This window comes from Vigna radiata, chromosome 2, assembly GCF_000741045.1.
Source record: "Vigna radiata var. radiata cultivar VC1973A chromosome 2, Vradiata_ver6, whole genome shotgun sequence".
NCBI lineage: Eukaryota > Viridiplantae > Streptophyta > Magnoliopsida > Fabales > Fabaceae > Vigna > Vigna radiata.
Window position 1 is genome coordinate 23374035 of NC_028352.1, and position 14605 is coordinate 23388639.

At 27.2% G+C, this 14605-nt stretch overlaps 1 protein-coding gene across 2 annotated transcripts; it reads right to left on the reverse strand.

The window, feature by feature from the left end:
* Positions 1-10278: 10278 nt before the first annotated feature.
* LOC106755928 (LOB domain-containing protein 12) lies at positions 10279-11297 on the reverse strand. 2 transcript variants are annotated; one of them, XM_022776010.1, is made up of 2 exons: positions 10896-11297; positions 10279-10646 (listed from the first exon to the last, which is right to left on the reverse strand). In XM_022776010.1, the coding sequence occupies exons 1-2, from the start codon at positions 11118-11120 to the stop codon at positions 10323-10325; spliced, it is 549 nt and encodes a 182-aa protein (XP_022631731.1). In that variant the 5' UTR covers positions 11121-11297; the 3' UTR covers positions 10279-10322. The 2 variants fall into 2 exon arrangements, with proteins under 2 accessions (XP_022631731.1, XP_014493648.2); XM_014638162.2 differs by having other exon boundaries at positions 10279-10664; positions 10896-11290.
* Between the last annotated feature and the right edge of the window lie 3308 nt (positions 11298-14605).

Genomic DNA, 14605 nt, shown 5'->3' on the forward strand with positions numbered 1-14605 from the left:
TTGCTCCTAATTTATGCTTTCTAGGTTATAAAAAAATTAGTTACCTTCAATATTAGCAGTCAAAATTTTATTATTTGTAATAATTTCATTCCACTAGAATATTTTTTTTTCAGAAATAGATTTTTTAGTTAAAGTGCACTGGACTCGTTTCATAAATTAGTCTATTTAAAACATTCTCAGATGAATCATGAGTTATTTTGGTGAAACACAAAATTGTGTTTCTTGCACTATATAAATTATTGGAATACTACCTGTCAAAATAGGACAGCATTTGGCTGTTACTTTTTTATTCTAAGATGTAATTTACTACGTGTTTATGTGAGAAAAATTAGAAAGCAAATTCATGATAAAGGTTATTGAACAATTTTTTAATCTTCACCCTTAACCTAAATTTACATACTACCAATTACTTTAATATTTCCTCATTCCATGATCATAAACTTATTATGAGTATAGTAGAAATAAAAAAGTTTGATAAAGAAAATTCATAAACTTATTAGCTTATTAAGTTAAAAGTAATGTTAATTTGAATTAGGTTAATTTTGATTTTTTTTAATATTTTTTTGAAAGACTTATTATAATCTATTTAATAGATTTAATTAATTTTGAAGTTTTTGATAAATTTAAAAACTTTGTAACAAATTTGAAATTTTTTAATTAGGTCATTTAAAAACTTTCATGATAATGAGTGTAAGACTCTTATTAAAAATCCAAGATGTAGTAAAGTGTTTTAAATAATGATATTTTATTATTTTAATTTAAAAATATCAAAAGTGTAAATATAATTTTTTATTAAGAAGTTTTATTAACTTAAGAACTTTGTTTATTTTAAATTTTTTTTTAAGATTCCTCTTTTCTTTAAAAATTCTATTACCTTATTTATTTATTTGAAGATCATAAATGGTTTGAGGAATTTTTTAGACGAAATCTTTAATTCTAGCCAATCAATCTCAGTTAAAAAGTAAGTTAATTTCTACCATTTTTTTAAATCAAGTGGTTTGCATGTAGGAGTTTTTCTTATTAATATGAGTTTTGAGTCTACTCTAAGATTCTCTGTTGATTAATGGTACTAAGGGTATTTCCTAATCAAATTGTTATGGTTTATAGGAGCAAATAGAGACTTGGAAGTTGTGGGAGGGGTTTTAGAGCCAACACTATTGGTCGAACATCAAACAGGTAAGGGAAACTAGTTTATTTAATTCTATTTGATAAACACATTTTGATTGATGTTTGTATGGTATATGGTGGTTGATTTGTGAAATGAAATGGAATTGTGAAATTTGGTATCTTGAGTTGCTTGTAGAAGTGGTATGTTGAACTGAAACTTATGAATGCTTGCGTATAGTTGGTTTGATGATGTAAAAGTTGATTCTTGATGAAATTGAGAATGTTTGATTGGTTATTTTGAATTATTGATGTGTTGTAGAACCTTGTTGTGGTAAGAAGATAGAAAAATGGTGTGTTTTTTGTCCAAAAATGGGGGTTTTTACAAGTCATATTCTAAAGGAATGGTAAAAGTTGACACTTTAGGGACTGTTTTTAGGTAATTTAGGACTTGGTTGGCTTTTACTTTTGCAAAAAGCTGGTTTTTATTGAGTGAGAACTATCTCACGAGTGTTTGGATGCTTGTCTTAATCTAAATGCATTGAATTTATATCCAATTGAGCAAATTTGTATCCAATCTAAGTTATAAACATGTATACGAATTAAATATAGTGCTAAGGATATATACCGATTTGGTCTTTTGAATATGTCTAGAGTGCATTTAAATCAAGTTGGAGGGTTGTTGTCATCTAGTATAGTGTTGAATGATCCTATATGGCTCTAAGCGCTATAAAACCTAAGAGCTACTGAGTTTTAGGACGTTGAGCGCCCACACTTTGGGCGTTGAGGACTAGGAAGTCAGAGAGCTCCCTAATTTATGGGCACTCAACAATGGAATTTGGCGCTAAACACCACTTTTCCACTTCAGCTTACTGTTAGGTGTCAGAACATAGCGTTGGGTGCTGGCGTTCTTCTAGTTTGTCATTTCATTTTAAAAGCTTTATGATGGATGTATTGTTTGAATTGGTTTAAGGTGCATATATTTTGATATCTATTAATGCTTTTGGAATGATATAATTATGTTATGAGAATGAAAGATATTTGTTGTGAGAAGAATATCAAAGAGAGATTCTATATTTAAGTAAGTTGTGGTGAATGCTTGATAGTGAGATTTCTGAAAGGAGGTATTATGATATTCTATAAACCATTCAACTCTTGTAGAGATGAATATTCAACTCTTGTAGAGATGAATGAGGTGGCAAAGAAAATGACAGAAGGTTTTTACCCTAGACCTTTGGGTTTTAGGAGTGGAAGATTAACCTTGTGTGTAGTAGGTTGAGTTATCCTTGTTTATAAGTTTGTAGAGTATAAATACTATCATAGGTGCATACCTTCATTGAAGTCTATGTCAAAGCATTGTATCCAGATGATTGAGTCTAAAGGTCAATTGTTGTATGATTACATGTTTTATAGAACGTTGTAAATATTGTTGATTTAAGATTTGATATATTAAGTTATAATATGTTAATTTCTTTGTATATTAGCTTACCATACTTGCTTTATTTTCTTTTTTATCTGTATTTTGTTTAATTAGTAATGATCACCATTTGATGTGAATAGAAGATATATAAGAAATAACATACCTTCAATTTAGTAAAAAGATGTAGCTAAGTAACATGCAAATCATTACTGTATTTATGTATATAGAGACGTTTTATTTAGTAAGTTTTATTCTTCTTATCAAAGTCTATTAAAATATTTTCAATGATTTAAGTTGAATTATTATATATATTTATGCAGAACAAAAATTCATATAAAAATCCCTTTCAGTATCTATTATTTAATATCTATATATAATAAAATGATTTTTATTTAATATTTATATTTATTTAAATTAAGAATGTGAAGATAATATTAATTTTATTATTTGTTTAAATTAGTTAACACTATACATTATATTTTAATAGTTATTTAAGTTAGCATCTATGTTGATTTTATAATTTATATTACATAATAGTTTCATTTCGTAACAACTAACAATATCACGTATTAATTCACACTGAACATTATTTCCTTATACTAAAAAAAAATTACAGTTAATCTTTCTTCTCTTGTTTCAACCACCACACATAAACTTTAATTGTCTCTTTCAAATAATGCGTTCATGATAGACTTTCAAAATGAAAAGCATTTTTCATACAATCATTTACTTTTCTTTAGAAGTTGTTAGGTCAATCTCTCAAAAATATCAACCTTGTTTTAATATCTGGATATTTTAATGTAAAATTTAGATATTTTAGTATTAGGTGCGGTCTCCAAGTTATACATATAATCATGATATGAATTCATTAGTTTCAATGGAGAGAAATTTTCTTGAATATTATTATTTACATGCAATGCACACATTTGTTTATAATTATTTCTAGAAGAAATTAAAAAAAAAAAACCCTAGTAAGTTTTAATAATAGAATAAATTTTAATGCATGGACCATGGTTGATGCAACAAGTCTTCAAATCAACTTCAATTATAAAAAAAAAAAAAAGTTAAAAAGTTGAAAAGAATATACAATTAGAATCACATGAAACTTTGGAGGGACCCTTCAAAAGAAGGTTCTTTGATTAGTTTAGAATTTAGGATAGAAAGATAAAGAATGGATGAAAAATGATGTTTGACCACAAAATGTTTCACATTAAACAAAGCTGATGAGGAATCTTTCAAGTTTAAGTCAGTTGTTAATTACAGCATTATTTTTTCTCTGAGTTAATTAAAGAACAGTGCTTGGATGTCCCCCACCATTAATTAAGGTTTTTCTGGTTTTCTCTTGAGCAATTAAGATAATGCTTTGATTTTGACATAAATCTGTTGGGAGAGATGGATTTAGAAACCCTACACGTAATAGGTCATATATTATACCAAGCACTTTCTTCCACAGCTTCTACACGTGAACCAGCTAGAACAAACTCATCCAAATTAATCACTAAACCCTTTAACTTTATTTTAATGTTTTTCAGTTTTTCTATTATTTATGATTAGAACATTGTGGTATATGTGCGAAGAAATTGACAGCTGTGAGTGAGATATGGAAGTGAAAGCGAGAAACATCAACTTTCTTTTTTTATAACTTTTGGACAAATGGAATACTAAGTGGCTGGAAGTAACATGCCAAGGTATAGAAGAAACACAAAAGCAAACATTTTCATGAATACTTACAAAAATATGAAAATATCCTAGGAAGAAACTAGAACTTAGGCTTTAAATTCAACATTTCTTACAAACTTCTTAATTCTACTAACTTCATACTTCATTTTAAACCTTTCTAATTTTTTAACTGTTACATATATTCTAATTAAATTATATTTTTTTTAAAGTAGTTGTGTTAAACTTCAATGTTTGATGTTTATTTTTAATCTTTAAAAACACAAGTTGTGTATATGTTTTTGAATAACGTATTTATTTGCACGTGCATGTGTGTTCTTCTTTTTATTTTTAGTTTGTACATGTGTGTCTATTATTCATTTCTAATGTGTGTGATGTGTGTTTACTATGCTATTCACTTTTTTTTTTAAGTTTTAGAAAAGTTAGGTTAAATATATTAAAAATATTAAAAAAATAATATGTTTTTTTTTTTTCCTTTTTAGAGACATATTAACAACAAAGCAAATCTGGTTGACGAGGAATACTGCTTATAGTTAAATAAACCTGAGTATTTCCACTATCAAGATCAACCAATAATATTAACTAATCGTCAGTTACACAATAATACACACGTAATTAATCAATAATCACACAAAAAAATTAACTAAGATTAAAGGAAATATGAGTTCATGATGATGGTAAAATTTTATAGCAAGAAATATAATTAGATAATCATCATGTAGAATTGTATATTAATTTGTCAACTCATTTATTACCTCTTTTTTAAATATAAAAGAGTGTCTTTTTTTATACCTCTCATGTAATAAACACGCAAAGATAAATAAAAATACTACCTCTAAACTCTTAAAAAGTGGAAACAACGCATGTAACTAGAATTAATATTAAATAATAATAATAATAATTTCAGTTTCTATTAATTTTAAGTTTTAATTAAAAAATATGTTGTGAATGGACATGTGAGTTTGTGTTATGCAAGTTGATGCTTGTTAGGTATTTATTTTTCAGAAAATTAGTTTTGTTTGTGTTTATTTTTAGAAAATTCGTCCTAAGTGTGTATGCTATTCAACTTTTAGTGTTTAGAAAAAAATTATAATTTATTTAATTATTATTTATTATTAAATATTGTTCCATTTTATAATTAATTTTTTAATAATATCATATTTTTTATTTAATTTATTAAGTATTATTTAAGTATTAAGAGAGCAAATAATTTATTAAATTAAAACGTTACATAAGAGTGGTAAATATATATAACAACAAAATATATTAATAATCTAAATATTAAAATAAACATAATACTGATTATGTATCATATTTATAATATCTAAAATGTATCAAAATTAAATAATAGATTATGTATAATATTTAATAGCATTTTATTTTAGTATATTTTTGGTTGGAGAATAAAATTATTAAAGATGTTAGAATATTTGGATCTATTATTATGAGTATATTGTATATGATCAAATATTCATGGACCATATCAATATTTATATCGTCCTAGGATGATATGACGCACAACATAATTGAATACGTCTTAAGTGCAAGTCTAATTTCTATACTGACTACAACTAAGCATATCTTGGCTGATTATCTGTCAATCTACCAGAATCAGTGATGTACCGACTATTCTATTATTATAGAATATGGTCAAATACGAACTCAGGCAAGGTAAATGGACCATTGGACCCAAGCTCAGGCTCCGTATAGGTTAGGATACACAAACGTTATAAATTATATTATAAATAGCATAATGGTCGAGGTATTTCATTTATATTTGCATTAATTACACACTGATATTTTGTTGACATGAGACTAACTTAAGTGTTGAAGTGTCTTCTACAGATACAATCATCATTCACCTTACTAAGGAGGAGAACGATGAACACTTTAAAGAATGAAAGTGAAGAAGTTTATGGATTTGAAATATTTTCAATGTGTCTTTTCAGTATGTAAGAACAATGAGAGAGATTATAAATAAGGTGCACAACAAATTTTTTTATCACAAAAGAAATAGTTATATGTTAATCGAAAGTTCAAAACATTTGAGTAATTGTTATAGTCAAACTACTTCACTAATCATTGAAAATAAAACATGATATTAAGAAGATTTGGAAAATGTATCTATTTTGATAAACTTCCATGAAAATAAGAAATCATCAGCGAAAACATAAAACAAATTATTGATTTTTTGATATCTAATAACAAGTATCATAGGCTCCATCAACACATGCTAAGAGATGAAAGTTGTTGTTGACAGGGAAGAGATCTTAACCTACAATGGACTTCAAGTATTCTAGCAAGTGATGGATTGCAGTTCAATGTGCGATTAATAGATTTTGCATGTATTGCTTAACCTTGTAAACTACAAAAGTAATGTCTAGTATGAAAATAGTCAACTACATAAGTCTTCTAGATAATCTTTTATAAACAAAGAGATTCTCAATAAAGTCACCATCATTAAAGCTAAACTTTAAATTGAGATCCATAGGTAATGTAGTTGGTTTGCTACCTAAAAACCATTATCATAAAAAAAAAAGATAAAGTATACTTTTTTATATAAAGGAGCACCCTTATAGATTTGACAATTTCAAGCTTAAAAAATATATAAGAGAACCAAGAATATTTAGTTTAAACAAAAAAAACTCAATGTCAATTGTACCTTACCAACGTAAGAAGATTAAGGACCTACTAAGATGACATCATCAACACATACCATGAATAAATATTGAGTAATCACTTTTAGACTACATAAAATCATGTTGCAATAAGGTTGAAACGAGCTTTGTAGAATCATTCTAAAAGATTGTCTTCGTTCATATATAGAGTTATTTAACTTACAAATTAATCCTTTTGTTTTTATTTTGTAGTCTTAGAAAATATCCATATATACTTTCTCAAATAACTTGTCATTTTTTGCAATACCAACTATTAACATCCTTACAAAAGATTATGTCAATTGAGTCATCAACATTGTATTTTAATTTAAAAGTCCATATGCATCCTATGCAATGTTTGCCTTATGGTAAAGAGACTATAAGAAGGTTGTCATTATCTTTCAAAGTCTTAATTTCTTGAGTCTTGACCTTTTTTCAGTTAGAGTAAATAATTTCTTGATGATAGAATTTAAACTCATAAATAGTAAAAATTTGATTAATGAAAGTTTTATACGTTAGATTGAATTTATCCACGTGATACAAATTCTAAATAGAATAAAAATTTGAGTTGCTAGATGACACATAGTCATATAAATAAGGTGCTAGAAATAGTATTAAACAAATGAGAAAAACTTTTGTCATCATAAATATATTTATTACAAGACCTTCAAATATCATAATATAGTATATCAAATAATAATTAAAACATTTTATTGAATTAAATTAAAAATAGTGTTCTAAATTTAGTAAAGAAACCAATTTAACAATTGTAGAATAAACACGAATACGAATACAATATATCAAAACTATAAAGCAAAGAAAAGACATTAAAAGATATAACGAAACCCACATCCAATTTTTCTTTTACCATCCTTATACAGAATATGAATTCCACTACATGTTCATTCAGTTATATAGGAGAATTTTGTACCATAAAATATTTTCCAAAAATGAACTAACTAACCCCCGATTCAGTATCTAAAAAACACGGCTTGTGTCTTTTATGGTGTGATGCATTAATTAGAAAACGTGGAGCCACATGCACTCATTAAATTTTATTCTTTTTGATACTATTTGAGTGTTGTAGGACGAACATAGCTTAAATATAAGATGTAAGACGCACAAGTACTTTTTTTTTTTATTTAATTAGAGTTGTTTTAATAAAAAAATACATTAAAAAAATGAATTTTAAATTTAATCAATTTTATAAAACTATAAATTTTTCGAATAACATTTACATTTATTTATATATTATAAATTTACCCTACTTACTATCTATGAAAGAAAAAAAATTAAGATAATAGAAAACATAAAATCTTAATAGATCAAACCTCACTTTCGGATCAATAATGTTTCATTTTTTTTATAATAAAAAAAACATTAATGTTATCACTAATTAAAAACAATATAACATACGTGTCTACATATAAATTCAATATGATATATATATATAGATAGTGTTTATCCACTACTTAATCAATAATAAAAATATCATTTTATATAAAAACATTAATGTTATCACTAATTAAAAACAATATAACATACGTGTCTACATATAAATTCAATATGATATATATATATAGATAGTGTTTATCCACTACTTAATCAATAATAAAAATATCATTTTATATAAAAACATTAATGTTATCACTAATTAAAAAATACTAACATATTTTTTAAAAGAATATTTTATAAATTTTAAAATAAAATTAAAAAAATAAATGAAATATAACATAATACAAATTAAATATAAACTAAAATTTTATTTTAATTAAATTAAATTTAATAAAATATAAATTAATTTAATAAAATTTAATTTATTAAAATATAAATTAAATTTTTATTATAATTTTTTGTAAATATAAATACACAAAAATATAAAGAATATGATATCATAACAATCTTTTATAAATTAATATTAAAATACTTACTATCTACAAATAATACATTCAATATGCTAATTATACAGTAAATTTTAAGTCTAAACCTTTTCTTGTCCCTTAGTTATAAGTGGATGTTCAGTTTAGTCTCCGTTTTTTAAAATGTAAATATTTAGTGCCTAAGTTATAAAAAATGTATCAATCCTTTTTTGACTTGAAATATTATTTTTGGTTGTTTCTTAACAACTGCTACATCTTTAGATTGCTCTGATTTGTTTCCTAATAATAACGCACTTTAGATTGTTCTTTGTACTTTAACCATGAACATAAAAAAAGTACTCATTTGATACATTTTTTATAACTTAGGAACCAAAGGTTTACATTTTTAAAAGCGGAAACTAAATTAAACATCCGCTCATACCTTAGGAACCAAAAAGAAGTTTAAACCTAAATTTTATTTACAAATATAAAAGATATAAATATTTTTGTTATTTATATTAAATAATAATTAATAATAATAATAATAATAATAATAAGTCAATAAAAGACAGGAACACACAATGGACCGTTTCCTACACAGATCACGCTTCCTCTCCTCACGTGGTGGTGCCAGATGCTCATACCAAACCTTAACTTTTGTTTCTATGCATAACATATCCATCACCATACCGAACCAAACCTTCGTCATCTTCCATTTCAAATTTCTCTAATAAAACTCTATTTCAATTTTCACCTCCAATCATCAAAACTTTTCCATAACAATAATTTAATCCATAAAAATGTATTATCATCCTAAAATATCTCCAACATATTTTCTTTATCTATTAAATTATTTTTCATTAAACACGATCGAAAATATAAAATGTGAAAGGAGAATGGTCTCGAAAGAAAAAACCCAAGAGGTCCACACACAAAAAGAGTTTCAACACTTATTCCTACTTGCAAACAACAAAAACAATTTTAGTCGTAGTGGAAAAAACAAAATCATTTTATTTGTGTTTCAATTACTCCATGAGATGCTAAATTTATAATTAATCATCAGAATGTTTGCCATTTTAAAAAAGACCACCGACCCTCGTCTGAATGCATTAATGTTCAAGCATCACAATTATTAGTTTATTAGGTTAATTAATGTTACTATTCCTCAACACTTTCATTACTTAATGGCATGCCACCTATACTTCACTATCAAACTGCACTCCCCTGTCTTAACTTCAAAAAAATACTAAAATACTTCACAGAACTTTCAACGCTTCAACTATGCAAATCAAAAAATAATTCACCAACAATAAATGAACATTATTAATAATCTTTAAAATATACTAATATCATTTTAGTATGTAACTTCACATCTACTTCAATATTATAATTTTTTTTAATAAACTAAGAATGATGCTAAGTTATATAGCTTAATTATATATTTAATTTATAGACGAGTCTCCATCGCTTTTAGAAATTTATTTTATATTGTCTTCTAACTTATAAAAAATCACACCACTGTACACTTTGAGCGATTAAAACAGTGAAAAACAATGTTTGCAGGGGATTAAAAAAGGAAGAAAGAACACCAAAAAGCTTTTGAATTCAGGAAACCATATCATGTCCATAAATGTTGTCTCTTGAGACAGCATCATAAATTACATTGCTAGAAGAGGCATAGTTGAGAAACTGAGGGAGTTCATTCTGGAGAAGGTAAGATTTGTGATCTGGGTTTTCCATTTCTGGATTTGGCATCACTGGCTCCTGTTGCATCTGGATGCAGAGTATCTCTGCTTGAGCCACTGCAAGCTGCATTTGAAGCTCAGAAACCTGGTTTTGTAAATAGGATATGGCCCCAACACAGCCATACACAGGGTCCCGAACTCTTGCATGTGCTTCGTACACCAAACTACTCACAGCATCTGCTCTCTGCTCAATAGGAAGTTCCTGAACCATTAACATACATTTCAGAATCTGATTCCACTTCAAAAGCTCATACATACTATTTTGATTATATCACATGTGGGTATGATATTTTCAACTCTACAAGAAGAAAAAAACTAACTTGAACCAAAAAGTTATCAAACACAAGAAGCTACAGTCGAATCCAAATATCTCCCTTTTTCATAATAATGATAATAATAAAAAGTGAGGAGGCATAGGTATTGTGTGAGATACCTGCAGCATTTTGCTAACATTGCTAGCGCCAAAAACCTTATGCACTAAGGCGAACTTTTGAGGGTCATTGGAAGGGAAATAAGGAGCAAAGATGCAGTCCTTGGTACACCTTCGTCTGAGAAGCTTGCATGAAGCACATGGAGAATTCCCAGCCATTTGATTACGGGACAAAAAGGGTAGCTGCAAAATTTCTTGTTTGGTTTGGGAGTAAAAGCTTAAAAGCATAAATAAAGCAGAAGAAAAGAAAGTTAGGAACTGAGCTTGACAGAATGAAAGAGAGGGAGGGTGTATTTATAATGGCCAACACCGTTTGAGGCCAGTCCCTAGCTTTTTGTGCAACAGTTTCAGTATCACTTTCAAGTATCAATCAGACTCAGCTCCTAAACATTACTCATTTTTTTATCAGATAAACTAATGGGTTGGCTTATTTAATTTCCTGAGGCAAGGTCATGTGTAATTTTAACTCCAAACAATTCATTACTCATTCTTCCTCAGTTTCATCATGCATTGCACTTATATTTGTGATGTGGGCAATTTGGAAAAAAAAAGTACTTTGTGGATGTTTTTTCACAAAGGACCTAGTGGCATACAAGTGGGCAATTTGATTGTGATTGGTAAATAGGATTCTCAAGAGAAATTCTGCATCAGACACAGTGTCACAAGTTAATTATTTCAGATTTTCAAAAGGGTCCAAAAAGGCCTTCAATGTCCAGATCGTTCTGAAACAAAAGCTGATGACATAGGCTTTAACTGTAGTCTTACCATACTTTTCTTTAAGCCTTAAATAATCCTGTGCTTCTTATAATAGAGATGTTCCTTGTTTTTGGACTCTGTTTTTCTTTTGGTTTTTGTCTCTACTAAACTTTCTTTTAATCGTCGTATCCATCAGTTGATTTAATGGTTAAATGTAATACAAAGTTATAAACGCCAAAATTTAAAATTACATAAAATTACAAAGACAACAAGTTTAAGGGGAAAATACAATGCTTCGAACCTTTATAATTTTAGAAAAAGGTTGTTAAAACAATTTTGCTTCTTCTTTTATTTATTTTTCTTTGAAAATGGACTAATTACGCGGACAATCACGCATTATTTTTAACGTTGCTAAGCTTTGTTCTGCCTCTTCTATTTGAATGTCACGACCAAAGTTTTCTTCACCATTAATTCAACAGCTTTTTCTTCACTTGACATTAGTCCATTTTTTCTCTTTAGGATTTTTCATTTTAATTCTTTGAATCTCTCTAAGGTATTCTATTAATTACTTATATTATACCTTTTTGAATTATATTATATGTTTATTGTTGGGCAATCATATATAAGGTGATTTTTTTATCCATAAACATCTAATTTTTAGAATATTTTATTTTCATAATTACCGTTAAATTTAGTTCGACCAGCTTTTCTATCTGAAAATAATTACTTTTTTAAACAAACTATTTTTTCTATATATATAATTCAATTTAGTACATATATGGTTGATTTATTTTATTTTTTTGAGTGCTTGGTTTGGTATGAAGGTGCATTCTCACTCTACAATGATAAAATATGAAACTATTCTGTCAGAACTTGCAGATATATAATAGATGACGTTGAGAAGAACACCTTTTAGAGATATTGATTCGAATGCGACATATGAAGCTCACTCATCAGCACAATAATCTATCATACGTTGCTTCTATTGTAGCAGCTTTTGGGACATGCATGATTTCCCTTCTCATCTTTTTTTTTTTTTTGTCTTTTTTTCAAAATTTTAAATTTTAGTTATTTTGACCGAAAATCTAATTAATGACTCGACTTGAACTGGTAAGTTAAAATTGCAAAAGAACAAAATAAAGAGAGATTAATTATACTGAATTAGAATTGAAAGATAGAAATTGATGTGCAAGCACAAAATCCCAAGAATTGGAAGAGAAAAGAAAATTATGTTATGACAGTATAAAAAAAAGGGAAAGGTTATCGCCGGCGCCGCCAAAGGTTGCGGTGGTTGTTTGACGCTTATTTAGTTAGCATCTTGTTGTATTGATATTAGTTAAGTAAGAGTTAGAGGAGTAGGGTTTATGAGAAGCAGGTGAATGGGAAGAAATTGATGAAGCTAAACGTGGATGTTTGTTGGACATACAAACATTCACGTGAATGCACGTTAATATTAATTTCTATCTCAACTTCTGTGCATACTTTGACTCTTTTCCATAAACGCCTTCTGCACACAACACAACACAACAACATAATACTTCTATATCATTTCAGATATACCACTTCCTCTCTAAAAACCTATTATTGAATATATTATCTATGGTTTGGTATAGAATTGTCTAAAGTAAAAAGATGCTGTAGTGATTCTTTATAATAATATGTGTGTAAATATTATATTATATTATATTATACATTTATATATTAGTATCTATAATAAAAATTAATTATCATTTAGTAATTTAATTTTTTATGAATACATTAGAGACCTATTTAGTGATTGAAATTAAGTATTGATTTAATGACGATTCAATGTCTGAATTAATGATCAATTTGAAATATCTAAATTTTGACCATGAAGTTTTTATTAGATTACCAAAATGCAAAGGCATTTGTTGATATAACTAGACAGATTAATTCCTCTATCCTTCAACCGTATAGTCTCATACCTATACAGTCTTTAGATCCCTCTCATTCCGATGTATGTTTGATTCGTCCATGTGCCCCTTCCACTGGAAGTCTGCCAGGAACCGTTCCTTATCTTGTGTCTCTTGCAATGACGATTACTCTCCGTCCTCGTTAGTGTCCGGGTGTCAGAATAAAACTAATGTTTAATATACGAGATATAATAAAATTATGAGAGTAACTTCAAAGAAACATTCATTTTTTTTTTATCAAATTAAGTTACAATGATGGTAAGAGAAAGTCTAATTTATGAAATTTTGAAGCTACACAACCTCTTATGCACATATTTTGTGAACTTATAAATTTTAGTTTTTGAAAAAAATCAAAGCCTATCTTTATGTTTCAGTCTTTTAAAAATTGAGACCTAAAACTTCATTAAAATTTTAATTCTTTTAAAAAAAAAAATAAAGACTTTTATGCTTCTAGATATTAGAAAGTGAGTTTATAAACTTAACTCAACTCCACAAAACCAATTTGTAAAGTAAGGATTGTACCTCACTTAAACATTATAAATTGATCTTATCTCTAGTCGATGTGAGACTTCCAACACACCTCCGTATGTCACTAATGACTTAAAGTTAATAAAAATTTCAAGTATGTCACTAATGACAAAATTAGAAAAAACAAGTGTATCATCTTCTTTTATCTTTACAAATTTACCTTGTATATTTTTAAAAATTATTATATTTGAAGATGATAGAAATGTGGACCCACACATACGAAAATGTATATTTTGACTATGAATATATATTAATACATATAAACCAACATCTAAGAGTTAAGTCTAAAAGGGGAGATCAGAATTAAGTAATTGATGATATGATTATTTTAATTTGAAGGGTTTTATGTGTAAATTAGTTTGGTTATTAATTAGCGAGAAAATGGAGTTCATTGAATTGATGTAGGGTAGTCCTGGCGCCCATGGTTTAGCATGATTAGTGAATGGTTTTGGTTTACTTCGTTTTCTTGTATCTTCTTATCAGAGAAAGTTCTACCCTATACAAAACAGATACATCACAATCTCATCATCCAATACATAATATCTTTTTTTCAAC